The sequence below is a fragment of the Ovis aries genome, chromosome 24 (genome assembly GCF_016772045.2).
Source record: "Ovis aries strain OAR_USU_Benz2616 breed Rambouillet chromosome 24, ARS-UI_Ramb_v3.0, whole genome shotgun sequence".
NCBI lineage: Eukaryota > Metazoa > Chordata > Mammalia > Artiodactyla > Bovidae > Ovis > Ovis aries.
Window position 1 is genome coordinate 14,750,642 of NC_056077.1, and position 27,038 is coordinate 14,777,679.

The 27,038-nt window shown below is 41.5% G+C and overlaps 1 protein-coding gene across 11 annotated transcripts; it reads right to left on the reverse strand.

The window, feature by feature from the left end:
• Positions 1-4,736: 4,736 nt before the first annotated feature.
• CEP20 (centrosomal protein 20) lies at positions 4,737-23,878 on the reverse strand. Of its 11 annotated transcripts, XM_060406276.1 has the most exons (8): positions 23,815-23,878; positions 16,456-16,653; positions 14,214-14,298; positions 12,238-12,387; positions 9,968-10,104; positions 9,175-9,315; positions 7,183-7,257; positions 6,601-6,649 (listed from the first exon to the last, which is right to left on the reverse strand). In XM_060406276.1, the coding sequence occupies exons 1-7, from the start codon at positions 23,840-23,842 to the stop codon at positions 7,229-7,231; spliced, it is 768 nt and encodes a 255-aa protein (XP_060262259.1). In that variant the 5' UTR covers positions 23,843-23,878; the 3' UTR covers positions 6,601-6,649; positions 7,183-7,228. The 11 variants fall into 11 exon arrangements, with proteins under 11 accessions (XP_060262258.1, XP_042096630.1, XP_042096629.1 ...); XM_060406275.1 differs by lacking the exon at positions 7,183-7,257 and having other exon boundaries at positions 4,737-6,649; XM_042240697.2 differs by lacking the exon at positions 9,175-9,315.
• Positions 23,879-27,038: the final 3,160 nt, after the last annotated feature.

The window sequence follows — 27,038 nt, forward strand, 5'->3', positions numbered from 1 at the left end:
CGCCCGGCCGGACTCCTAGGTTCCCGGCCGGTCCTCCCACCCCGGGCGGGAGCGGCGGGCGGCCGGGGGCGCTGGGCGGGAGACAACCCAAAAAGGGCAGGCACAGGCTCCTTCCTGCAGGAATTCCCAGCGCTGCATACCAGCTCGGGGCTGCCCGCTCCCCCTGACTAAATATGGTGCCGAGCGGCCTCCCGGCGCCCTGCGGGGGTTGGGGGGGGGCGGCATCTGAGGGCAGTGGGGTGGGAGGGGGACCCCTCTGCTTGCGGCTGAGTCAGAAGGAGGTGGCCCCCCAAGTCCCACGTTGGTCCTAGCTGCTTAAGCCAGAGGGTTTGCTGAGGGGGTTAAAGATGTTGGAAGACCCTGATACGGCTCTGTGCTTGGTACTCGCCCCCATCTTATCCAGCAAACTCTCCTCTGCCACCAGGCCAGGTGATGGTGAGGCCTTTATTAGTGCCCCCATTTTGCAGGTGAGAAAACTGAGGACCTGGAGGAGTGAAGAGTTTTGCCTGAACCCTCTGCTGAGTCTGAGGGCCACAGCTGCCAAGATTTACTTCCTGAGGGGCATTAAGGGGAAATGCCCAGAAGAATTAGCCTTGAGGCTAAAGACCCCCACTAAGGTTAGTTGGAATCTGCCAGTGCCATTTTCTAGTTGTTTGACCTGGTGCCTCAGTTTCCCTACCTGTATAATGGGAAGAACAGCAGTCACTTCTTCACTTCCCAGCTGTTTGTAAATGGTCCTTGAGAAGATCCATGTAAAATGAACATGTGTCTGTGTTAGTCACTCAATTGTGTCCAACTCTTTGTGACCCTATGGACTGTAGCCCTCTACAGGCTAAGAGGACCAGGCTCCTCTTTCCATGGAATTCTCCAGGCAAGAATACCAGAATGGGTTGCCATGCCCTCTCCTACGGGATCTTCCCGACCCGGGAACTGAACCCAGGTCTCCTGAATTGCAGGCAGATTCTTTACTGTTTGAGCCACCAGGGAAGCCCCAAATGAACATATATCCATGTAAAATGCTTCATGTTAGCTGCTATTATTCAAAACAAACATGAAACCAAGCAGAGTTGCATTTGGCCTTGAGGACCTTGTAATGATGAAAGCCTGTCCTGCCTGCTATTTCCCGCGGGCTGCCAGCCCCCTCTGCAGTTCTGCATCTCAGATCCTCTCCGACCCGTCCTCATCCCTCCAACATCTTGCCTGCTTTCCACCCTGAAAACACCCAGGCCCAGCTCTCCACCCTACATAATGGGCCTGTCAGAGTCTGCAACAGCCAGCATTCAGCTGGCTGGGATGTCAGGGGTAAAGTTCTTCAGAAAGTGATGAATGGGCGGCTTCCCCATGTGCCTCGTAATGTCTACACTGTAAAAGGAGTGGAAACTGTCCCTGTGTTAGTACAGAGCTGATGTGGAGCAGAGAAGGGGAAGGGGAAAAAACTGAAGCTGATCATCTCCTTCACATGCTGGAAAGATAATCCAGAGCAGGCTGTGAGAGTCCAACTCGCTGACCTCAGAGTGAAAACCGGCCCGTTTCCAGAGGCATTCACATTGGTATTCCAAAGCGGTGCATCTGAGTCTTTAAAGAACTTGGTAACTTTTAAAAGAGAATTATTATACTAAGTTATTAATAAATGAAGGCTTTCTAACAGACACTGAATTGCACTACATTACCTCACCTAGTCTTTATAATAACCCTATGAGGTATGTGCTTAAACATTTTTTTTCTCATTTTGCTGTGGAGGAACCAGGTTTGGTGAGTGAAATAACCAGCCAATTTAGCACAGCTAGCTAATGATGGAGCAGGAACTCCCACCCTGCTGTGTGATGGAGTCCAGCGTAAGTAGAGAAGTCTGAGGGTGTGAACTCATGATCTGCTAAGCACCAGGCAGGGGGCCACGGGATTGTCAGTGAACCCCTCTGAGCCTGTGTTTCTCAAAGAAAAGCAGAGATGGTCAGAATCTTTGCCTCAACATGGGGAAGGCATTTCTGGTGCATTCTAGAAGTCCTCAGGAACAGTGTGGCCACATAAGAGTCGTCATTCAATGTCTATCTAATGCAGCTCAGATGTTTGACTCTTCAAAATCAGATGCCTTCGTTTTATTTCTCATGGCTCAAAAAGCCAGTTAAAAGTTGAGAGGGAAAAAAATTACTTTCAAAAAACATAACTGTGACTGACTAAGGGCTGTCAAGTAAGTTTCTTTGGCATGGCTCCTGTGAGGTGGCGTGTCCTGGGAGTTTCCATGAACTCATGGAACAAGATGGCAGTGGGGAAATTCCTCTCTTTTAGAGTCTTTTTTTTTTTTTAATCAAATAGCTTTGACTTTACTACTAGATTCAAAAAATTTGAAAGTGCAAGTGTGAGTCTCTCCAGTTTTTAATAACTTCAAAGACTGGGTTGATGCGTGGCTCCTGCATGTGGTTCACAATGATTGACATCAGCAGTCAGGTTATCCAGCTCAAGATCTGCACAGGACTCTGCCTTCTTGTGAATAAAGGGCCATCTTCCCTGACCGCAAGCATGGTTCTGCCCGGGCACACAAGCTCTTCCTTTCAGGCATTATGGCCCCCACGCTTCTCCAGGTTCAAGACTAAATTGCATAGTTTAATCTTGCAGTGCTCCTTTCCTTTATTGTTGATTTCCACCTCTAGTGTCCTGGTAACTTTGGATTCTCTACTTCCATCAGGAAAGCCCTAAAATTCTCAATAAAAATCGTTTTATGGTTTCTTACAAAAGTAAACGTGTTCTTACCATATGACCTAGCAGATCACACTCCTTGGGATTTACTCAAATGAGTTGAAAACCTATGTTTGTACTAAAGCCTGCACAGTTGTTTAGAGCAGCTTTCTTCATTAATAGCCAAATCTTGGAAGCAATTGAGAAGTCTTTCTAAGTAAGTGAACGGATAAACTGTGGTGCATTTAGATGTCAGAGTATTACTCAGCACTAAATAGAAATGGGCTTTCAAGTCATGAACAGAATGGACGAAACTTAAATGAGTATTACTAAGTGAAAGAAAACAGTGTAAAAAAGCTACATACAGTATGAGCCCAACTATATAACATTCTGGAAAGGTAAAACTATAGAAACCATGAACAGATCACTGGTGGCCAGGAGTTAGAGGAGAAAAAGGAAGGAATAGACAGAGCAGATTTTTACGGCACTGAAATTACTGATACTGTAGTGATGGGTGGACGCATGCAGTGACATGTATGCAGTGAAGTGGAAGTCACTCAGTCGTGTCCGACTCTTTGCGACCCCATGGACTATATAATCCATGGGATTCTCCAGGCCAGAATACTGGACTGGGTAGCCTTTCCTTCTCCAGGGGATCTTCCCAACCCAGGGATCGAACCCAGGTCTCCTGCATTGCAGGAAGATTCTTTATCAGCTGAGCCACAAGGGAAGCCCAGTATCATGTATACCCATAGGCTATACACCACCAAGGGTGAACCCTGCCATCAGCTATGGACTTTGAGTAATAATGATATGTCAATGGAGGTTCATTGAATGTAAGAGATGTACCACTTTCAGAGGACATGTTGGTAACACGGAGCCTGTGAGTGTGTACCACTTTGGGGGGTATGTAAGAATCCCAGGGACGGTGGAGCCTGGTAGGCTGCCATCTATGGGGTTGCACAGAGTCGGACACGACTGAAGCGACTTAGCAGCAGCAGCAGCAGCAAGAACTCTGTACTTCACATGCAATTCTGCTGTGAATCTAAAACTGTTTTCTAAAATTGCTATTTTTTAAAAGGTAGTTTTACCTCACTTTCATTTTTTAAAAATGAATAACACACAATTCTTGCAGAATGGCTGTTACAAAAATGAAATGCCCAGTGGCTGGGAACCACTGTCCCAAATGCCTTTAAAGGAATCTTCTCACAAATGTTAGTCCTTCATGTACACTTGGCTTTAGGTTAAAAGAACACATCATATTTTACATAATCATACAGGCATGTGGGACATATACAAATATGTTCTTGCACCTAATTATAAAGCTGTTAGTTGATACTAAGCAAACATATATGCTAAGCTTAAATTTATCATCTTCAAAAGCCACCTCTGGTCCTGCTATGAGTTTTTTTATTGCCAAAGTTTTAAATGTCTGCTATTCCTAAATCCCTCTTCAAGTCCAATTCCCATCCTATTTTTGTATAAGTTTTCTGCTAAAACTTTTCCTGCATGTCTAGAGGATAACTTCTTCTAACAACCCCATGAAAATTACCGCAATGATGTACTAATTTAGTTTATGAGTTCATGAGAAGAGTTTGATAGGTCTTCTATGTTTATCTTTTCCTTCCTTGAGTTTAAGTGTCTCAGCTCAAGAAGCTACTTAAACTGCTAGAATATATGGGAATTCCCTGGTGGTCCAGTGCTTAGGACTTTGCGCTGTCACTGCCACGGCCCAGGTTCAGTCCCTGGTTGGGGAACTGAGACCCTGCAAGCCACAAGGCACAACCAAAAGCAAAAACAAAATGCAACACTAAATGTGTTTTTTCAAACCATATATGGTCCCGCAGATGATGACACTGTCCCCTCAGAGAATAACATCACCAGCCCCAACCACTACCACCCAATGCATAACTATCCCAGGGTGACGTGGCTGATGAAATGATCCTCAACCCTCCAACAACTAGGTTGCTGGAGACCCCCAAAGAAAGCCTAAGGAGCCATCGCCAAGCCTTCTTCTGGTTCTGGTGGACATCTCTTGATGACAGAAGAGTCACAGGAACACCTTTTGCATGCTGCTTATTTATTTTTTTTATTAAATGGTACACTGAAAGTATAAAAGTTGCCTAGGTACAAACAAGTTACAGAATAATGCATACAGACACAGTATGGACTACATGTGACAATTCTGTTTAGCTTCTATTTTGATAATTTTATATTGTATCCAAAATGACAAACTCCAGCACTTTTTCTTAATCTAGTCCTGCATGATTGCAATTCCTGAGGTAAACAGTGTCCACTGCCAACATTCCTGGGTGTAAACCAAATCCTCTGAGAAGAATTCAGATAGTTATATCCCCCTATACAATACAGTGGAATTCATCATTGTAATCAGATACTGTAGATTTCATTTAAAAAATGGAAATGAGCCCTTTATAATACTTCTACATCGGTATATGTAATTTTAGCCCACCAACAGGACCTCTCAAAAATCTTCTGACTTGTAAAGTATGATTTAAGGGGATTTCTTTCAGTTTTCAGTATTCAGATAAAACTTCTTGGTTAATCTGTAAGGATTGAACTCCTTATACTGAAAACTTGACTAGCACCAGAAATAAAGGTTCAGAAATAAAGTTTCCAAAAGCAGCACAGACTCAACAACCCGAAAAGAATGCCAGTTTTGCCAGCTACAGTCCTTCCTTATCACCTTCCCGATGGAAAATGTTTAAGCTAAATGTCAGTGTATAGGTGCCCATGCAGTTTTGTTCTGAATATACCTTGTATCGTGTGCCAATCAGGCTCTGTCTACTACACTCATTTGTTGCTTCAGTGAAGCCAGCCTGAAGACTCCACATTATAAAAATATCAACAAGTATCAAAGCGTTTTAGAGATGGCACTATAAGAAATGTTACTACTTTTCTATCCCAGGAATAGAGCATGACATTTAAGAAGGCTTTCAGAGCCCACACAAGTGAGGGCTGTCCCTTTCATAGCTCATCTGGTAACTGCACAACTGAGGGCCACAAGGAAGGTAAACAATGCCATCTTTTAAAAGGTACTTTCTGGTATTTCTCCTAAAGCCTGTCTCTTCATGCTTATTCCACATTCTTCAAGTAACAAACTCTTTGTTTTACTTACAGCAAAATTAAAAGAATTATCCCCCACCCCCATCTTTTAATTAAATCTTCTAGGAGAAGCCAAAATTGTTTAAGAAAATAAAAAGTACGTTGTTACCAAGTTTTAAAGTTCAAATATAGATAGCAATTCAGATATTTAAACCTAATTATAAATAGTTATCTGAAAAATAGCTGGTTTCTCATCCGCCCCCGCCCCAATCAAACTTTATAGGAATTAGTTTTTTCTGGCTTAATTGTTCTTTTAAATGTGTGTGTGTGTGTTTTAAATGAATGAATTTTCCTGTAAATCTACATTATTCCAGCCCAAAAGAAATTTAATTAATGTGCCATGGTAAAGAACAGAACAGGGAATTCCCTGGAGGTACAGCAGTTAGGACTGAGCACTTTCAGTGCCAGGGCCCAGGTTCAGTCCCTGGTCAGGGAACTAAGACTCCACGAGCTGTGAAGCACAACCAAAAACAGACCAGAGCATATGGCCAGAAAGATTCGGGGTACCAAAAAAACCCTTTCGTTTCTCCCAGATTTAGAGACCTTTAAAATCATCCTAAAAACCACACATTTTCTTTCAAGTCAAATCTGGTAAACTAGATGACAGAGTTAGCTTTTATTCACAATGCAGTAAAACATGAGGGGCTAAAGGTTTTGCAGAAACTTCACATTTTTACAGAGTACAATACTAGTGATGAATTCTGATGACATTGGGAGAATAAATAAGTTATTTAATACATGCAAGTTTAAGATCAAAGAAGCCCCAGTTGGAAGTGTCATCTCTGTACCGAGGGTGAAGTGTGCAGGCTTTCAGCGTTGCTCCCCCTCCCCTGCTCCTGCCGCAGGGGTTCTTCTGCAAGAATACAAGCGAAGGTCAGTGCTCATCCCAAGGCAAAAGGGGCAGCAGGCAGACCTACCTAAGCATATTTTAGGATATTACAAATTTATAGCATACAAGGTCTTTAGATGGCTTAGGACAATGAAAAAATATGTTGGATTTTTTTTTTAACACTATTGAAGAAATCGGAAATGTTTAGTAAATGGCACCCCACTCCAGTACTCTTGCCTGGGAAATCCCATGGGTGGAGGAGCCTGGTAGGCTGCAGTCCATGGGGTCGCACAGATCGGACACGACTGAGCGACTTCACTTTCACTTTTCACTTTCATGCATTGGAGAAGGAAACGGCAACCCACTCCAGTGTTCTTGCCTGGAGAATCCCAGGGACAGGGGAGCCTAATGGGCTGCCATCTATGGGGTCGCACAGAGTCGGAAACGACTAAAGCGACTTAGCAGCAGCAGCAGCAGCAGGGGCTTATCATTCAATTTTTTTAAGTGAAAAGAGTACACCCTGAAGTAAATTCATAGGTAAGTGCTTACAAACTTACACTGTATGTAAGGATTGGAATTCACAATAAAGGACTGCATTTTCAATTAGCATTTTGAGGGATGCCAAAGTTCAACTAAAAAGAAAAAAAAACAAAAACAAAAACTTCTTCAAATAGAAATCCTCCCAGCAGCACCCTCTTGTGGCAAGAAGAAAACTTCCTACCAAGTTCAGAAAACCATCCATGAAATTGCAGGAAATAGTCTTTAGCCGAAAACAAGAGGGCAATTGTTTAGTTGTGGGGAAACTAAGCCCATGTGCCTCAACTACTGAAGCGGCACACCGAGAACCTATGCTCACAACAAGAGAAGCCACCGCAGTGACCAGCCTGCATACCCCCAGCCAAGAGCAGCCCCTACTGCTCCAAGTGGAGAAAGCCCAGGAGCGGCAGTGAAGACCCAGCACAGCCAAAAACACACAAAGTAATCTTAAAAAAAACTGCTTTCATGATGGCATGCTTTGGACTTATTTTCAAGTAAAAGAGAGTTTAATTTTAGCGTTTTATGTTTCACCTGGATTGAGTTTATGTTTATAGAGGGTATATAATCTGAAGAATAATTTTAATATCTTTGTAACTTTCTCAATGTTATCAAATAAAACATATCCTTCACAGAGTAAGTCTGAGTTGAGAAAGTAAATAGGATGTTTAAATGTGTTACAGAAACCTTATGCAATTTGGGGTTAACAGTTCTTCGCGGTCCCTGTTTTCTGTGCCAAGAACACTTTTGATAATCAAGAAAAATAATCTGCAACACCACTGTTCTCTCATTAGTGCATGCAGCCTCCTTTCTGAGCCTTCCACAGAACAGAGGTCCAAAGCTTTGCTGACCTCAACTCTATGTGATGTCTGGCATTTTCTACAGAGAGGAGCCAAGGTAACCCAAGGACTCTCGCATCCCCTCCAGCACTCTCCCATTCCTGCTCCCCTCCCACTACAACTAAAAACACCAACGTCACAGGCCTGCTGTGCTAGCAGTGTTGATGCATACGCTATCCACGGTGACAATCAAATACAGAAACTAGTATTATCATATATTCTTCGTAAACATAAAATGGTAAAGCCTTTTTGGAGGGGAATTAGTATCTACTACATTTTTTAATATGCAAAATTTTGAACCAATTCTACTTCAAGGTATGCACATAAGAGAAATATTAACACTACCCTGCAATACTGTAAAACCAAAAAATTTAAAACATACAAAAGTACATTAGCAAAGAGTGATTAGTAGTAGTTCCACGGAATACTATAGACTATACAGGAAATTAAGAATGAGGTAGAAGCAGATTTACATAAATTGATAATACACGTGAAAAAACAAAGTGTAGGATCATATGTACAGAAACAGTGCTTATAACTTTAAACAGAAATGACTCCTGAAGATACCCACCAAGCTGCTAACAGCGCTACCTTCTGTGAAGGGGAGGGGAATTGAGGTGTTAGGGAGAGGTATGGAGATGAGGTTTGCGGGAATTCTACATTATATCATTGATGTTTAGAGAGTTACTCTTGTACCAGGTGTTTGGTTTTGCTTTTAAGTTCTTGCCAAATAGTGGGCAATAATGGCAGTTCCTTACCAATACTTGAAAAAGTAACTAGGAAAACTTCTCATATTCTTTAAGTGGAAAAGTGCACAGGAATGGCAATCAAGGGTGCTGATTCTGCTAAAAATGACCAGCTACAGGCATGGGCCTCTTAGTCTTGGTTTTCTCAACTGTAAAATAAGTGATGGGAAGGATTTCCTTTCCAACATCCCATCGACTCAGAATTCTAAGATAAACAGAAGGATAACTCCTAGTAAAGGCAGAACTAACCTCCAAGAGACCACTTCGCCTTCAGATCTTAAGAGACGTGGCAAACATTTAACATGATCAACACTGCTCATGGCAATTTAGGAAAACTACAAAAGACAGTTTGCACTTAGATGTTTCTTAAAAGTTTATTTCAACAGTCAAGATTTATATTTGTTCTGATAATCAGCTGCCTGGGCCCCACCTATGCTGCTGCTGCTGCTAAGTCGCTTCAGTCGTGTCCAACTCTGTGTGACCCCACAGACAGCAGCCCACCAGGTTCCTCTATCCATGGAATTCTCCAGGCAAGAGTACTGGAGTGGGTCGCCATTTCCTTCTCCTATGACTGTCCTTAAAAAGAGAGATCAGCTGTACCATAGTTGGAAATACTGAGCGATAAGCTATTCAATTTAGATAACCAAATTGAGGTTTTAGTGTTTTGATAAAATCAAAACAACTGAAAGTTCATTGGAGTGACTATTCTTGAAAGAAATATGAGCCATTCTCCTAAGAATTTATTTGTAATTACAACATTACCACAAAGAATATTCACCCCACTCCCCGCTAAAAAAGAATTCTGAAAATGCAAAGGACAACACATAAACCTGTGACTGCTCTGTTTTCAGCAATCTTGACTTTTCTCAGTCTGAGAGGGAAAAAAATAGATAACTTGATAAAAAGCTCTTTCTTCAGCATGCTCAGGATCTAAGCTGCTCCAAAGAGTACAAATCTATGGGAAAATCAAGTTTTTCAATACTTCTTTACAGAAATTATATCTAAGAATTCTGTCTAGTCTTCTCTGCTCCTCACAAGATTGTCTTTCCAAAAACCATTTTGTTTTTTTTTTTGATGATTAATAATACAGGCTAACTATATTAGATATAAATAGAATTAAATTATGACTCAAAATCTTAGGAAAAACTACCTCAAAGATAAAAATAGATAAGAAGGAAATATACTTGCTAAAAGCCGAGTGATAAGTCCCAGAAAATTCATACCCATTTGCTTTCTTCCACTAGGTGGTCTGCCAAGATTTGGGTTCAGAGGCTGGAGTGAAGACCCTTTCAGAAATGTATTTTTGTTGTCATCCTTAGTTCCATGCAAGAAATGAGCTAAAATCCCATATAAAAGAGGTCTATAGCAGAAAGAAAATAAAAATTAATTAAATGTGCATAAACAGGAAAAACTTTAAAATATCTCTTCTGTAAAAAGTAGTCTCTGACACCAAAATAGCCAAATAATTCACTAGACTTAAAAGAGTTGCATGGTTATTACCCAAACTACAAACTATTCATGCTTTTTGAAATTTAAGTGTACAATTTGACTCTGCTGCTGCTAAGTCGCTTCAGTCGTGTCCGACTCTGTGCGACCCCATAGATGGCAGCCCACCAGGCTCCCACATCTCTGGGACTCTCCAGGCAAGAATACTGGAGTGGGTTGCCATTTCCTTCTCCAATGCATGAAAGTAAAAAGTTAAAGGGAAGTCGCTCAGTCATGTCCACCTCTTAGTGACCCCATCGTCTGCAGCCCACCAGCCTCCTCCATCCATGGGATTTTCCGGGCAAGAGTACTGGGGTGGGGTGCCACTGCCTTCCCTGACAATTTGACTCTACAATTTTAAAATTCACAGGAAACATGTTAACAAGTTAAACCTCATCTAAACTGAAATACAAATTCAATCAATGCACAGGAATCAACTTTTTTTTTCTCTTTTAACTCCAAGTCCAGTATAAGATTTCCCATGACCTAACACTGTCTGATATAATACACACTTATTGGATTCATAAATTCTTGTGTGAGTTCAAATCCTGGCCCTGCCACTTGACAAGAGTCAGCAAGATTTTTAATATCCCCAGCCTCATAAATGTTTCTTCCTCTATAAATGAGGGTAAGTATAGTCTCTAACTCATAGGGCAGTCATGGACCGAATGTGTCAATAAATGTCAAGTGTTTAGAACTGTGCCTGGCATGTATTAAATGGTATATAAACGTAAGCCATATAGGTGTCAGGTAAGAACTAAAATTTTAAAAACTACAGTTTACAAAACATTCTTTCCTCTTATTTTATCCTCATCTTATGGTGTCATAATCATCATCTCCAATTTATAAATGAGAAGACCACACCTCACAGAGGATTTGCGAAAGGGCTGCTTGGATAGTAAGCAAAGTTGACACTTGAACCCCAAGTCCCATATTTTTTCCCTTAGCATATGCTGCCTGCTGCCCCTGCACCAATGGAAGCTGCTCTGATGACAATAAAGAGAGGTTTCTCTTGTTTCCAGGCTCACAGTTTGAAAACATCAATTTAATGGACTTTTGGAGATTTTTTATCTACTTACTAACAAGTGTGATAATTTAAAGTATGATATCCCTTCCCTTCAAAAGGTAGAGTCTCCTGAGTGTGAGCTGAACTCACGTTTTCAGGAGCTAAGGCAGGCACTGAGTGACAGCGCTTGCAGCGTCAGAGGCTGGGCCATCAACAGCATCGTGGCGCCCTCCCTGCCTTCTCCCTCGGACACTCTGGGGAAGTCAGCTACCGCTCAAGCCGTCCTATGGAAAGGCACGTGTAACGAAGAACTGAGGCCTCCGACAAGCAGCCATGTGAGTGAGCCACATGGAGATGGACCCTCTAGCCCCAGCCAGGACTTGAGATGACTGGCCTGCCACCCCCACCGGCCAACATCTTAACTGCAACCTCACAACTGAGGCTAAGCCAGGCCACAGAAGTCACTCCCAGATTCCTCACCACAGATAATAAATGTGGGCTATTTTAAACCACCAAATTCTGGGGTAATCAGTTATACAGCAACAAATAACTAATGGCACACAAAAGCAATGTTTCCATTCCACAAGGAAACCAAGAGAATGGGTTTCTCTATTTAATAAGATGCCTCAGCTCTTATAAAAGCAGTATCCAGGAATATAATATAGGTCTCTTGGTCAACTTTAAACCATTGTTTCCCCAAATGTTAACTGATGAAAGGAGATTTTTAAATTAAAAAAAAAATTATATTTGCCAAATTTACAATAAAATCTATTTAAGATTTAAAATTTTTAAGCTTTAGATATTTTTAAATGTTATGAGCAAACATATAACCAGCTCATTTAACCTGCAACTTCATCAATATCAGGTTTCTTTTTTAAAAAATCCTGAGTTAAAAACAGTGATAATTGTTTTTAAAGTACAGCTTCACAATGCCTTATTTGCAATTTTGAAAAACAGAAACTCTAAAAACTAATTTTCTTCATAAATTTGGCACAAACTCACTTGGTGTTATGGCTTGACCTAATATCCAACCAGTCCATTCTAAAGGAGATCAGTCCTGGGTGTTCATTGGAAGGACTGATGCTAAAGCTGAAACTCCAATACTTTGGCCACCTCATGCGAAGAGTTGACTCACTGGAAAAGACTCTGATGCTGGGAGGGATCGGGGGCAGGAGGAGAAGGGGACGACAGAGGATGAGATGGTTGGATGGCATAACCGACTCAATGGACATGAGCAACTGAACTGAACTGAACTGAATATAAGGTTGCTAAATACTTTACCCTACATATTGTGAAAATTTTTAACTTTCACTGAAAAATATTAATGTGAACGTTGAGTGCTACTTCAGACTTCCACTGGCACCCACACCTAATGGTATATGGACTTTATTACTTTCTAAAATCTTTTCAGTGGAAATGCTTTAAATAAAGCAATAAGTGTCCTTCAGAAAGCAAGCTGTTGGAAGCATGACACATGAGTCAGAAAAGAACATGACTGGGGAGAAATGGGAAAGAGGCCTCCTGAAATGCACGATGTAGGGCATAAGGACAGACAGACACAACTGCACAGCAGAATTGATGAAACTCACAAAGTGACTGGTGGAGAAATGAGAAGGAGCCAGAAGCACATGTGAGCTCTGAGATGAGGACCTGAATGTCTCTATGAGGAAGCTACAGTGGGGTGGTTTGAGGAGATGAAAATAATGGACTTGCTTTTAGACACACCGAGTTTGAGATACCAGCAGAAACGTGTGCCCGCAATTCATGAGATCTGTCAGATTTAAGGCACAGGCACCAGTGTGGCGGCATCACTAAGGACTCAAGAATACTTAGAAAGAAAAGGGGGCAAGGGGCAAGAAGAAAGTTAAGGACAAATCTTGGGGGAGAGCCCACAATTTAAAGGAACCTTCCTAAAGGAGTCAGTGAAGAAACTGAGATGACCACTAGGGAGATAGAAAAAATCAAGACAGTAAAGGGTCATAAAAGACAAGTGACAAGAAGTGTTTTATGGAAGAGCTGTTAATACCACAAAACACTACAGAAATTCAAGTAAAACTGAGCTTCTCAAATTGGAAATAGGTATATTCCCACTCTCAGTGCTGGGGGCTTGATACAAAGCAGAGGTTAAAGGAAGCCTATGATCCCAGAACATTTACTTTACACAAAGATTGGAGGGAGAGTTCAACTTAATTGGCATGTCATTTTGAACGTTTTTATGGCAAAACAATTACATCATGAAGTAGAATGAAAACATTCAATAAACTTTTAGAATGAGAAACATAAGATTTCAAAGAAATTTCTTACTAGGGGAAGGCTACTTTGAGTTATGCTCCAGGTTTCCTAGGTATAATTTTTTCTGCCATTCAGGGATCCTCTAGAAAAAGTTTATGAAACATTAAAGTAGAAAAAGAACTAAGAAACGATAGACAGTGGTCACTCTTTTTCAAGAGCATAGTTTCAGTATAAATGATGAGGAGAGAACTCCAAATGCAGAGAAGGCAAAACATTTCAGTATAAATGATGAGGAGAAAATTTAAAATGTAGAGAAGGCAAAAAAATGTAAGTAAGAAAATGAAAATGAAGGGTTGATTTTCACTAACTTCAGGGGTAAAAATAGGTTTTCTGGGGAATGGGGAGAATTGAGTACACTCCTAAGCTGAAATAAAGGGAGCGGAGGAGGAAGACTAAATATGAGGCAGAAAACAATCGACAGAGCAAAGCCTCAGATGAAAAACAAAAGGATGGATCAAGAAGCCAAGAGACCTGACCCTGAGAATGAAGCAGGGGCACGTCGTCCTCTGAAACCACAGGCATCTTAGCACTTACTGCCACACACCTTGGATGCGGCACAGTGCCAGACACACACTGGACCCAAATAAGTAGCTGATGAATTAAAATGAAATAAAACTACCACTATACAATTATGACCCCAATACAATAATATCTGAAAACTTATTTTTTTAAAAAAAACTTCTTACATTGTATTATTCTTTGAGTCTTCAAATGCATTTAGTTCATGGATGAGAAACTGTCTGTCCAGTGGAACTACAGGTTGACCAGATTCTGGGGGGAAAATCACAAAACACTGAGGCTTTATTAATATAAAAAGTAAATAGGATTTTGATAAAAACCACACTTATGAGGTATACACATTTTTCAGATTTTAGAAGAATGATGATGGCGCACACCAAGACAGATGCAACCGTGATTTTATGACTTTCAAAATACCTACTTTATTAAAATGCATATCTTTAATATAAATGCAGTTTTTAAATCCCCAAATTTTGAGTTGGGAAATTACTGTTTCTATACTAGACTTGAGAAGTCCTATTTTCTAAGAAGCCTACAAATTAAATGCATGACAGCACTGATACCCATTTGTTGGCAATAAATCTAAAAGTAAAATGAACACTAAGTATGAAGTGCTGGCAAGGATTCGGGGCAACTGGGAGAACTTTGCTGGCAGGAGAACAAAATGGTGCATTCACCTACAAAGGTAAGCAGACACTTACCATATACAACCCAGCAACGCCACTCTTAGCTCTTTACCCAAGAGAAGTGAAAACAACGTTCAGATAATCCTCGAAAGTGAGTGTTTATGGCAGCTGCATTCGTAATTGCCAAAAACTAGAAACAACCCGAATGTCCATCAACTGATAACAGATAAATCAACACAGCCATACAGTGGAATGCTATTCGGGGGGGAAAATAACAGCATAGTCTCAAATGTGTTATGCTGAGTGAAAGGAAGCAGATTTAAAATGCTACATCCTGGATGATTTCACTCATACGACATTCTGGAGAAGGCAAATGACCAGGTACACAAAATAACAGATCAGAGGTTGACAGGAGTTGAGAGTAGGCAAAGAAGTTATCTGCAAAAGGGCACAGGGAATTTTTCTGAAGTGATAGAAATGTTCTATATTGTGATTACGGCGGTAGCCACACAACTGTATGAATTTAGCAAAAGCCACAGAACTACATACTAAAAATGGTAAAGTATCTTTATGCTAAGTACATCTCAGTTTTTTAAAAGTCAAGACTGTAGAAACTTGACTACTGTATCTGTATTTTATTCTAGGTGAGCACAAGTCCAGTACATCTAACTGATGGTATTTTCACATTCTTCTTTTCTGAGTAGTAACATATTATACAGCCATCTATAACAAGATGCTGTGTCAGTGAAGATACCGACACTGATGATCCTTAAACCAATAAAAATCATCAGTCTTTATTCGGTTAAGGTATATGCTTAACATTAAATAAAAGACCTAGAATATTAACAAAAGATCTATCCGATGGAAAGTTCCAGCATCACAATAAGGAATCCATTCTCTGTTTCAGAATCTACTTCATGATCTCTTTTCTTTAATGAGGCATATCTCCAAGGCACCAAATAGCCTTAAAGCCTATGTTAAACATTGGAAAAGGGAATCAAGTAATGTACATGCAGGGTGCTTGGATCGTCCTCCCAACCTCATTTCCCCCAGCCTAGGGGCAATACCGACCCTGACTACTGTCCCTATTCTTCTAGTTCTTTTGCTTTCTTAAGAAATAAAATTTAACAGATAGAGTAAATTTCGCTTTAATTGGTGACCCCCTTCCCCCAATACCATTTCTCTCCTGCTCATCACTAGAATGAGCTTGGAGTTTATCTTCCTAATCATTTTCTTTCTTTTTTAAATTTTAGTTGATTCGCAATATTATTTTAGTGTGAGGTGTACAACAGTGATTTGAAATGTCTATAGATTATCTAGTGCTTTTTAAATATAACACTTTTACACACATCTGAGTACATGCCTAATCAATACATGGAGCAATACTTTGAGGCTTTATCTTCAATGTTTTATATTTTTTAACAAAGAATAGATAGTAAGTCTCTGTGTATGTATTTTTAAACCATATACATAGGAAAAAGACTGACAGCACATAGGGCAAAATGTAAATAACTCTTTATTCTCAGAATCAGAAATTATGATTTTCAAAGTATGCTCCTAGGTTAAATGTTTAGTCATTTTCTCCTGGAGTCCAATAAACATCATGAGAACTTGTTCAAGCTGTGATATGAAAAGAGCCCATGGGATTTTTATGTCCCAGTCATGTCCCATTTGACACCGTTTGGTAACAGAATTAGATTTCTAGGCTAAACACTTTCTGAGAAGTGGGGGAAGGGAAAAGGCAGACTTCACCTCAGGTGATTAACAATAAATAACCTCTTACCTGCTATGAGGACCGACGCTGTATACTTGTATTTGTTGAATTCCAAATACTCCCGAATTAGCTCATTAATTAGAAAGTTTTCATGAGACAACGATGGCCGAGGTTCACTTTCATCATCAAGGGCACTGAAAACTTCCGCACGAATCCTTGCTTTTAAATGCCCTAACACTCCTCTTTTTTCCAAAGTGTCCTTTAAAACTGTTTAATATAAAGTATTAATGTTTCAGTTATAGAATAACTTTTTGCCATTCTTAGGCAAACTTTAAAACAAAATGTTTAATATTACATCCTTTCAATCAAATATGACAAACCGAGCAATCATCACATTAGTTACCACGAGCCATATTTGCAATAAAAAATAAAAGTTCCCAAATTGCAATGATTTACTACTTTAATTTAGTTAACCAAATGTAAGTTTATCCTTCCAATAGAGTCACTGTAAGAGGCTACAGACTGATACATAAGCTTTACTGAAGAGAAAAAGGGGGGAAGAATTATACTCAGCTTATAAGGACCTGAACTTGTCTCCCAGTGTCTCATGTCTTTTCAACAGTAGTTGTCACTGAAGACAGGTTCTGTTGTTGTTTATTTGCTAAGTTGTGTTCAACTCTTTTGTGACCCCATGGACTATAGCCTGCCAGGCTCCTCTGTCCATGGAATTTCCCTGGCAAGGATACTGGAGTGGGTTGCCAGTTCCTTCTCCAGAAGATCTTCCCAACCCAGGGATGGAACCCACATCTCCTGCATTGCAGGTGGATTCTCTACCACCGAGCCACCTGGAAAGCCCAAGAGACAGGTTCAATTTGTCACTAAAAACCTCTGGTCTAGAAAGTATACGATTGAAAATAATAAGTACACTCCAAAAAGGAAGGATTATGTTGTGTCTTTTGTATAAAACCGATACCCAGAACCCTTGGGAAATGGCCCATTCTGAACAAAAGAGATGGGCTTTTGTTCTGGAGTTTTGTTTGGTTTTTAAAGATAACTATGAGTTAACTCCTTAAAACTGTAAGATTTGGGGCTTCCTTGTGGCTCAGTGGTGAACAATTTGTCTGCCAATGCAGGAGACATGGGTTCCATCCCTGATCTAGGAAGATCCCACATGCTGCAGAGCAACTAAGCCCATGTGCCACAGCTACTGAGCCTGTGAGCCCATGAGCCACAACTAGCGTGCCCACATGCCAAAAGTACTGAAGCCTGCAAGCCCTCGAGCCTGTGCTTCTGCAAGAGAGGCCACCGCAGTGAGAAGCCCGTGCACCCCATCTAGAGAGCAGCACTATTCTCACCACAACTAGAGAAAAGCCCCTGCAGCAACAGACACAGCACAGCCAAAAATGAATAAATAAATCTAAAAAAAAGTAACATTTTAAAATTGGAGCAATACTGCATAGGAACCTGGAATGTAAGGTCCATGAATCAAGGCAAATTGGAAGTGGTCAAACAGGAGGTGGCAAGAGTGAACGTCGACATTCTAGGAATCAGCGAACTAAAATGGACTGGAATGGGTGAATTTAACTCAGATGACCATTATATCTACTACTGTGGGCAGGAATCCCTCAGAAGAATGGAGTAGCCATCATGGTCAACAAGAGAGTCTGAAATGCAGTACTTGAATGCAATCTCAAAAACGACAGAATGATCTCTGTTCGTTTCCAAGGCAAACCATTCAATATCATGGTAATCCAAGTCTATGCCCCAACCAGCAACGCTGAAGAAGCTGAAGTTGAATGGTTTTATGAAGATCTACAAGACCTTTTAGAACTAACACCCAAAAAAGATATCCTTTTCAGTATAGGGGACTGGAATGTAAAAGTAGGAAATCAAGAAACACCTGGAGTAACAGGCAAATTTGGCCTTGGAGTATGGAATGAAGCAGGGCAAAGGCTAATAGAGTTTTGCCAAGAAAATGCACTGGTCATAGCAAACACCCTCTTCCAACAACATAAGAGAAGACTCTACACATGGACATCACCAGATGGTCAACACCGAAATCAGATTGATTATATTCTTTGCAGCCAAAGATGGAGAAGCTCTATACAGTCAGCAAAAACAAGACCGGGAGCTGACTGTGGCTCAGATCATGAACTCCTTATTAACAAATTCAGACTCAAAGTGAAGAAAGTAGGGAACACCACTAGACCATTCAGGTATGACCTAAATCAAATCCCTTATGATTATACAGTGGAAGTGAGAAATAGACTTAAAGGACTAAATCTGATAGAGTGTCTGATGAACTATGGACGGAGGTTCGTGACATTGTACAGGAGACAGGGATCAAGGCCATCCCCAAGAAAAAGAAATGCAATAAACCAAAATGGCTGTCTGAGGAGGCCTTACCAATAGCTGTGAAAAGAAGAGAAGTGAAAAGCAAAGGAGAAAAGGAAAAGATAAAAGCATCTAAATGCAGAGTTCCAAAGAATAGCAAGGAGAGAGAAGAAAGTCTTCCTCAGTGATCAATGCAAAGAAATAGAGGAGAACAACAGAATGGGAAGGACTAGCGATCTCTTCAAGAAAATTCCAGATACCAAGGGAACATTTCATGCAAAGATGGGCTCAATAAAGGACAGAAATGGTATTGACCTAACAGAAGCAGAACATATTAAGAAGAGGTGGCAAGAATACACTGAAGAACTGTACAAAAAAAAGCTTCATGACCCAGATAATCACGATGGTGTGATCACTCACTTAGAGCCAGGCATCTTGGAATGTGAAGTCAAGTGGGCCTTAGAAAGCATCACTACGATCAAAGCTAGTGGAGGTGATAGAATTCCAGTTGAGCTATTTCAAATCCTGAAAGATGATGCTGTGAAAGTGCTACACTCAATATGCCAGCAAATTCAGAAAACTCAGCAGTGGCCACAGGACTGGAAAAGGTCAGTTTTCATTCTAATCCCAAAGAAACGCAATGCTAAAGAATGCTCAAACTACCGCACAATTGCACTCATTTCACACGCTAGTAAAGTAATGCTCAAAATTCTCCAAGCCAGGCTTCAGAAGTATGTGAACCGTGAACCTCCAGATGTTCAAGCTGGTTTTAGACAAGGCAGAGGAACCAGAGGGCAAACTGCCAACATTCCCTGGATCATGGAAAAGGCAAGAGCTCCAGAAAAACATCTATTTCTGCTTTATTGACTATGCCAAAGCCTTTGATTGTGTGGATTACAACAAACTGTGGAAAATTCTGAAAGAGATGGGCATACCAGACCACCTGACCTGCCTCTTGAGAAACCTATCTGCAGGTCAGGAAGCAACAGTTAGAACTGGACATGGAACAACAGACTGGTTCCAAATAGGAAAAGGAATCCATCAAGGCTGTATATTGTCACCCTGCTTATTTAACTTATATGCAGAGTACATCATGAGAAATGCTAGGCTGGAAGCAGCACAAGCTGGAATCAAGATTGCCAGGAGAAATATCAATAACCTCAGATATGCAGATGATACCACCCTTATGGTAGAAAGTGAAGAGGAACTAAAGAGCCTCTTGATGAAAGAGGAGAGTGAAAAAGTTGGCTTAAAGCTCAACATTCAGAAAACGAAGATCATGGCATCTGGTCCTATCACTTCATGGCAAACAGATGGGGAAACAGTGTCAGACTTTTTCTGGGCTCCAAAATCACTGCAGATGGTGACTGCAGCCATGAAATTAAAAGACGCTTACTCTTTGGAAGGAAAGTTATGACCAATCTAGATAGCACATTAAAAAGCAGAGACATTACTTTGCCAACAAAGGTCCATCTAGTCAAGGTTATAGTTTTTCCAGTGGTCATGTATGGATGTGAGAGTTGGACTGTGAAGAAGGCTGAGTGCCGAAGAATCGATGCTTTTGAACTGTGGTGCTGGAGAAGACTCTTGACTGCACCTTGGACTGCACCCTTGGACTGCACCCTTGGACTGCAAGGAGATCCAACCAGTCCATTCTGAAGGAGATCAACCCTGGATGTTCATTGGAAGGACTGATGCTAAAGCTGAAACTCCAATACTTTGGCCACCTGATGCGAAGAGTTGACTCATTGGAAAAGACCCTGATGCTGGGAGGAATTGGGGGCAGGAGGAGAAGGGGACAACAGAGGATGAGATGGTTGGATGGCATCACTTACTCGATGGACGTGAGTTTGAGTGAACTCCGGGAGTTGGTGATGAACAGGGAGGCCTAACGTGCCGCAATTCATGGGGTCGCAAAGAGTCAGACATGACTGAGTGACTGAACTGACTGACTAGAAATGTAACATGTAGCCTTATCAATGCCATATCTTAAGGAATCTGGGATATATATGCTGAATGTAATCTAACATCTTGATGAGCAAGGGTCACTATTACAAATATGAGTAGTTATGATAATGAGATTTTAGCTATAAATAATAACGTGGATAGGGCTGAATTGGCATCATCCCTTACAGTTGTCTAGAAACTTTTTTTCCCATGTGGTCCCTAACAGCTAAATCACAACTCCAGAGAAGCAACACATTTCACCCAGGGTGCCTAGAACAAAGTAAGAGCTCAATAAATGCTGCCTAAAGGCTTTATAATACATGCTGTACACCTGCACTCAAGTCGCTCAGCCGTGTCCGACTCTCTGCAACTCTACGGACTGAGGCCTGCCAGGCTCCTCTATGCATGGGATTCCCCAGGCAAGAATACTATAGTGGTTTGCCATTTCCTTCTCCAGAGGATCTTCCTAATCCAGGGACTGAACCGGAATCTCCTGCATTGGCAGGTGGGTTCTTTACCACTGAATCACCAGGGAAACCCCGTGCTGTATACTACTGGTGTAATAAATATACTGTGCTATAAATAAGTACACCACAATAATGACAATTCATAAAGGGAGCCCAGGGACTATATTCATGTAGGCACGGACATGAAACTTTTTTTAAGCTTTGATAAACAACAAAAATCTGGGTCATATGATTAAAGGGCTAAATCTAGACTAGACTTTATCCTTCCTTGCTCTTTACATTTAGATCGTCTCCTCAACCGTTTTTTGCAAGTAGGTTAAAAGTAGTTATCACCCAATCAGACTGTATAACAGGCCCATGAAGGGAAGGGAAGGTACAGCTTTATTATGTTGGAATCATTACTATACCCCTGTTCTCTAATTCCATCTTTGGAAATTAAACAGAGATTCCCTGCTATACACATCCAATTACTCTGTATATGTATACAGCGTAGATTCAAATTCAGTGGAGAAATGAGAATTAAGAAGCTGGACTTCCCTGGTGGTCCAGTGGTTAAGAGTTTGCCTGCCACCACGGAAAACACAGGTTTGATCCCTTGTCCAGGAATATTCCACATGCCACGTGGCAACTAAGCCCATATGCCACAACTATTGAGTCTGCTCTAGAGTCCATGCTCCGAAACAAGAAGCCTCCGAAAGGAGAAGCCAGCACACCACAACTAGACAGTAGCCCACACACACTCACTGCAACTTGAGAAAGCCCGCACATAGCAGTGAAGACCCAGAGCAGCCAAAAACAAAAATAACCAGAAAAAGAAGAATTTGGAGTTAGGAACCTTGCATGTCATCACTACCTCAGGGCTCGTTCACTAACTCTTGCCTCACTTGCCTTCTCTAACATGAGCTCTGTCTCTGAGGCAGAACCAAGTAAGGCAGGAAAATGTGAAGTCAAAGTGCTTTAAAAAGGCGAAAGCCCAAGTAATATAAATGATTGGCAAACATTTCATTAGATTTCTCTTGAACACTAGGCACATTCAGAGCTGAGGAATGCAGAAAACACCTCAAGGGCTCCCTACATCTGTGTAATACATCCCTAATCTCCATGCCATCCTGACCTTCACTCTATTATGTTTATTAAAACACTGCACCATGACAATTTCTTCAGATAGAGCTTCTTAACCTGGTTTATATCCTCGGAGTCAAAGTGGTGAAAATCGCTCAGTCATGTGGGACTCTTTGCTACCCCATGGACTATACAACCTTTTACCAAAATTGTAAAATATTAAACAATAGGAAACACAGTGTGCTGTGTGCTAAGTTACTTCAGTCATATTGGACTCTCTGCAACCCTATGAACCATAGCCTGCCAGGCTCCTTTCTCCATGGCATTTTCCAGGCAAGAACACTGGAGTGGGTTGCCATGCCCTCCTCCAGGGGATCTTCCTGACCCAGGGATCAAATCTGAGTCTTTTTCCTGAATTGGCAGCAGGTTCTTTACTAGCTGTAACTCCTTGGAAGTAGCATGCAACATTACAGGTGATGTGTGTTTCCTGGGGAGAGGGTACACCAATTCATGTCGAGTCTGCCCCATTGTGTGATCTTAGTTCCCTGACCAGGGATGGAAACTGGGCAGGCTGCACTGTATATGTGTGGGGCTGGGGGGAGCGGGTGTGTCTTAACCACTGTACCAGGGAAGTCCTAAAGGTATGCCTTTTTAATAACTGTTCACCAGCCTGAGGCCACAAATATACATTTATATCAAGTTACTGAATCATATTCTCAAATCGTTTTCTCCAACAAATCTCTAGGAATCACTGATTTAGAGCCTAAATTTCCCGAAAATTGGAACTGGTCTTATTGCAGATACTGAGTATCACTCAGTAACTAAGACCTGCAGACCTGGTGCAGCATCTCCCAAGTTCTCCCTCTCTGCCTTTTTCTAGCTAAGTTACTTTGGTTGAGTTGTTTCACCTCTCAGCGCCTCAATTTCCTAATCTCTGAAATGGGCATAAGGTTGATATATAGAATCAGTTAGATAACACAGGGGCTGGGTAGTGCCCGACAGAAGCTCGATCACTAATAACCATAATTACTATTACTTGTCTGGACATCTGCGTCAAAACTAACGGTATACAAATGCTCTCAGCTTAAAAGACTCGACTCTTTGCGGAAGTTTTCTTAAAAACACAGGAGAATATGGTCAGGCCAGACATCTTTCTACCCACAGTTTTTCCCCATGGAAAATGGTGACCCACCTCGCGGGTGGTTGTACGGATTCAGGGAGATACCCAAGGAAATGGTTTACGTTTGGGCCGAACACCCAGTTGTTTCAGTACTGCAATCATCAGTCCAGAGGGAAAGGCCAGGGCCAAGGCCTCGCCCCCAGCAGGGTCCAGAAAGATGAGCCTGAGCCCCAAGGTGCAGGACTTCACCAAGGTGCGGGGCTCCTCCTCCTCCAGTTCAAAGTCGGCTTAAAAACAGCCCCCATGCAACCACATCCCTACCCCCAGGGCCCCAAGCTGCAGTCGCCACACCCGCCGGGTGCTCCGCAGGCCCTGACGCCGCAGAACGACCCTGGGACAGGTTGACTTTAGTGTTCCGCGGGCCCTCCTTTAGTCCCATCCTTTTCACAAACTGAAGGCCGACACATTTCACCAGATAGACCTCCCAGTCGCACTCACCAGCCTTCAACTCGGCGACCGTCGCCATTTTTCAACGGCCGCCTGGGGCGCGCCTCGGCTGTGCGCACGCGCAGTTCCGTCCCTCTGTGCTCCGTGGTCTGTAGCCAATAGAGGCGCCTCTCTAGCCGTGCCTAGTCCCGCCTCTCTCCATTTACGATCTCCGTGGTTGGATGGGTGGTGACGGTCCAGAGAGACCGCACCAATCAGCGAGGCGGGAGCTCTAGGCCGGTGCTGAGAAAGTAGGAAGGGGAAGTTGGAGTTGAAGCAGGTAGGAACCGTTACTACGAACATTGCTCCACCCTAGGGCTTAATAGGCTACTAAACCCTTCGTCATCTGTCCTCTGCTCATCTCTGCAACCTCAAGCACTAGTTGTTAATAGTTACCGTGTATTAAACTTTAGCGTACGTGAGAATCACCTAGAAATTTTCTTAAAACAGATGGCTGGACCCCATCCTTGGAGTTTCTGATTGGATAAATCTGGAGTGAGATCCGAAAACTGCATTTCTGACAGGCTCCTAGATGATGCTGATGCTGGTCGTCTTGGGGATCATACCTTGAGAACCACTGTATTAAGGACTTAACAATGCCCCTGACATTCCTCTAAGCTTTTTACATGCGTTGACATTGATTTCTCTTATGATTACTCCGCAAAGGAGTGAAGTGAAAGTAGGTCAGTCGTGTCAGACTCTTTGCGACCCCATTGACTATGCAGTCCATTGAATTCTCCAGGCCAGAATACTGGAGTGGGTAGCCTTTCCCTTCTCCAGCAGATCTTCCCAACCCATGAATCAAACCGGGGTCTCCTGCATTGCAAGCAGATTCTTTACTACTGAGTTATCAGGAAACTGTTTAAAGACCGAAGAGGCATAACCAAGATCACCGGCAAATGGTGGAGAGGCCTCTTGCTCTTCAATGCCTGTTATTCCCACTGGCGCTTAATACTGGACAGTGCACATAAGGATTCCAAGAACTAGTTGTGAAGATGATTGATGACGAATAAGCTCTAGCATTCCAAGGAAATGAAAAAAAAAAAAAGAAGAAGAAGAAGAAAGAAAGAAACATGGAAATAATGTACCCAAAACTGAGTGTGAGGTTCTATGATTTCAGTTATATAGCCAGGAAGATCAACATTTATGACCTAGAAGAGTGCCCTTTAATCACTAGTCTTAACCCAACAATAGATTTTGAAATGTATTAGTATAACCTAATGAACATATTTTCAGTGAAATGGAATGGAATGAATAGAAGGCATAGATGTATTGTTTTTGAAACTTTTGTTTCAGATCTATTTGTGTTCTGGTTCCTGCTGTTATTTCTTGAAGTGGGTAGTAGTCAGAAAAAGCTTGACAGTTATTGTAACCTAGAGGAATTGTGTTCCATACTCTATTCATTTTGACTTCATGGGACATAGATATGTCCTGTAACCTTAGAAAGGTCCTATTGGGTCACACTTCCTTGTTCTGTAACACCCACAGTGCCTGAAATCCTAGCGAGCACCTGAAGAGATTTATAAAGATTAGGTAGAATGTTTGAGCTCTTCAAAGAAATGTATTTGTGAATATACTAATGAAGAACTCAGAGAGAGAGTCAAATGATAGTGATTAATAGTAGTAATCATATAATAACTATTAACATGCATTGCCACTCTGTGGCAGGCACTTCTCTAAGAGGTTTAAGTTCTCACCAACAGCCCTATGAGAGAGATACTCATAGAGCAATTATCTAAAGTAAAATTTCATTTAAAAATGTAAGGATATTGGGTAATACACTCTGTTGGTGAGGATGTGGGGAAACAAGTATTGCCATACCTAGCTTGCAGGTAGGTAAACTGGCCCCACCTTCTCAGAAGTCTTTTTGGCAATACATAATCAAACTTTCACATCCTTTGCCCTTCAATTCTAGTTCTAAGGGTATAACTTACAGTTATACCTGATTACAAAGGATATTAGTATAAGAATATTCATTGTCACACTGTTTGCAGTAGATAGACATCTATATACACCTATGGGAATGGCTGAAATAAAAACACCTAACAATGATAATATCAAATGCTACTGAGTTTGCATATACTGCTGGTAGAAGAGCAAAGTGGTATAGTGACTTTGGAAATCAATTTGGCAACTACTTATTAGGTTAAACATGCACTTACCATACAGGCCAGTAGTCCCACTCCTTACTCAAAAGATAAAAATGTCATAAGCTGGAATCAAGATTGTTGGAAGAAATGTCAACAACCTCAGATGTGCAAATGATACTGACCAAATGGCAGAAAGCAAAGAGAAATTAAAGAGCCTCTTGATGACGGTGAAAGAGGAGAGTGAAAAAGCTGGCTTAAAGCTCAACATTCAGAAAACTAAGTTCATGGCATCTAGTCCCATCACTTCATGGCAAATATGGGGTAAAAATAAAAACAGTGTCGGGCTCCAAAATCACTGCAGTTGGTGACTGTAGCCATGAAATTAAAACACACTTGCTCCTTGGGAGAAAAGCTATGAAAAAACCTAGACAGAGTTTTAAAAAGCAGAGACATCACTTTGCTGACAAAGGTCTGTATAGTCAAAACTATGGTTTTCCCAGTAATCATATATGGATGTGAGAGTTGGACCACCAAGAAGGCTGAGCACCAAAAATTGAGCCTTTTGAACCGTGGTGCTGGAAAAGACTCTTGAGAGTCCCTTGGACAACAGAGGGATCCAACCAGTCAATCCTAAAGGAAACCAACCCTGAATATTCATTGGAAGGACTGATGCTGAAGCTGAAGCTCCAGTACTTTGACCACCAGATGTGAAGAGCCAACTCATTGAAAATCACCCTGATGTTGGGAAAGATTGAGGGCAGGAGGAGAAGGGAGCAACAGAGGATGATATGGTTGGATGGCATCACTGACTCAATGGACATGAGTTTGAGCACACTCCAGGAGATACTGAATGACAGGGAAGCCTGGTGTGCTGCAGTCCGTGGAGCAGCAAAAAGTCAGACACGATTTATTGACTGAACAACAACAACAGTTGTTTACTCAAGAGAAATAAAAATTAATGTCCACACAAACTCAGTATGCAATAATAGCAGATTTATTCACAAGTGCCCCAACTACAAATGACTCAATGTCTTCCAACTGGTGATGGATATAAACTAACTGTGGTGTATCTGTATCATGCAATATAACTCAGAAATAAAAACAAACCAAACATTGATATACACAACAATATAGATGAATCTCAAA

Bases quoted from the DNA above. Each gene is read 5' to 3' on its own strand.
- CEP20 (XM_060406275.1), bottom strand. From the start codon at position 23,842: ATGGCGACGGTCGCCGAGTTGAAGGCTG. The intron at 16,654-23,814 runs GTGAGTGCGACT...TATATTAAACAG, and splicing joins GGTCGCCGAGTTGAAGGCTG to TTTTAAAGGACACTTTGGAA. The intron at 10,105-12,237 runs GTGAGTTTGTGC...TTTCTGCTATAG, and splicing joins AGGTCAAGCCATAACACCAA to ACCTCTTTTATATGGGATTT.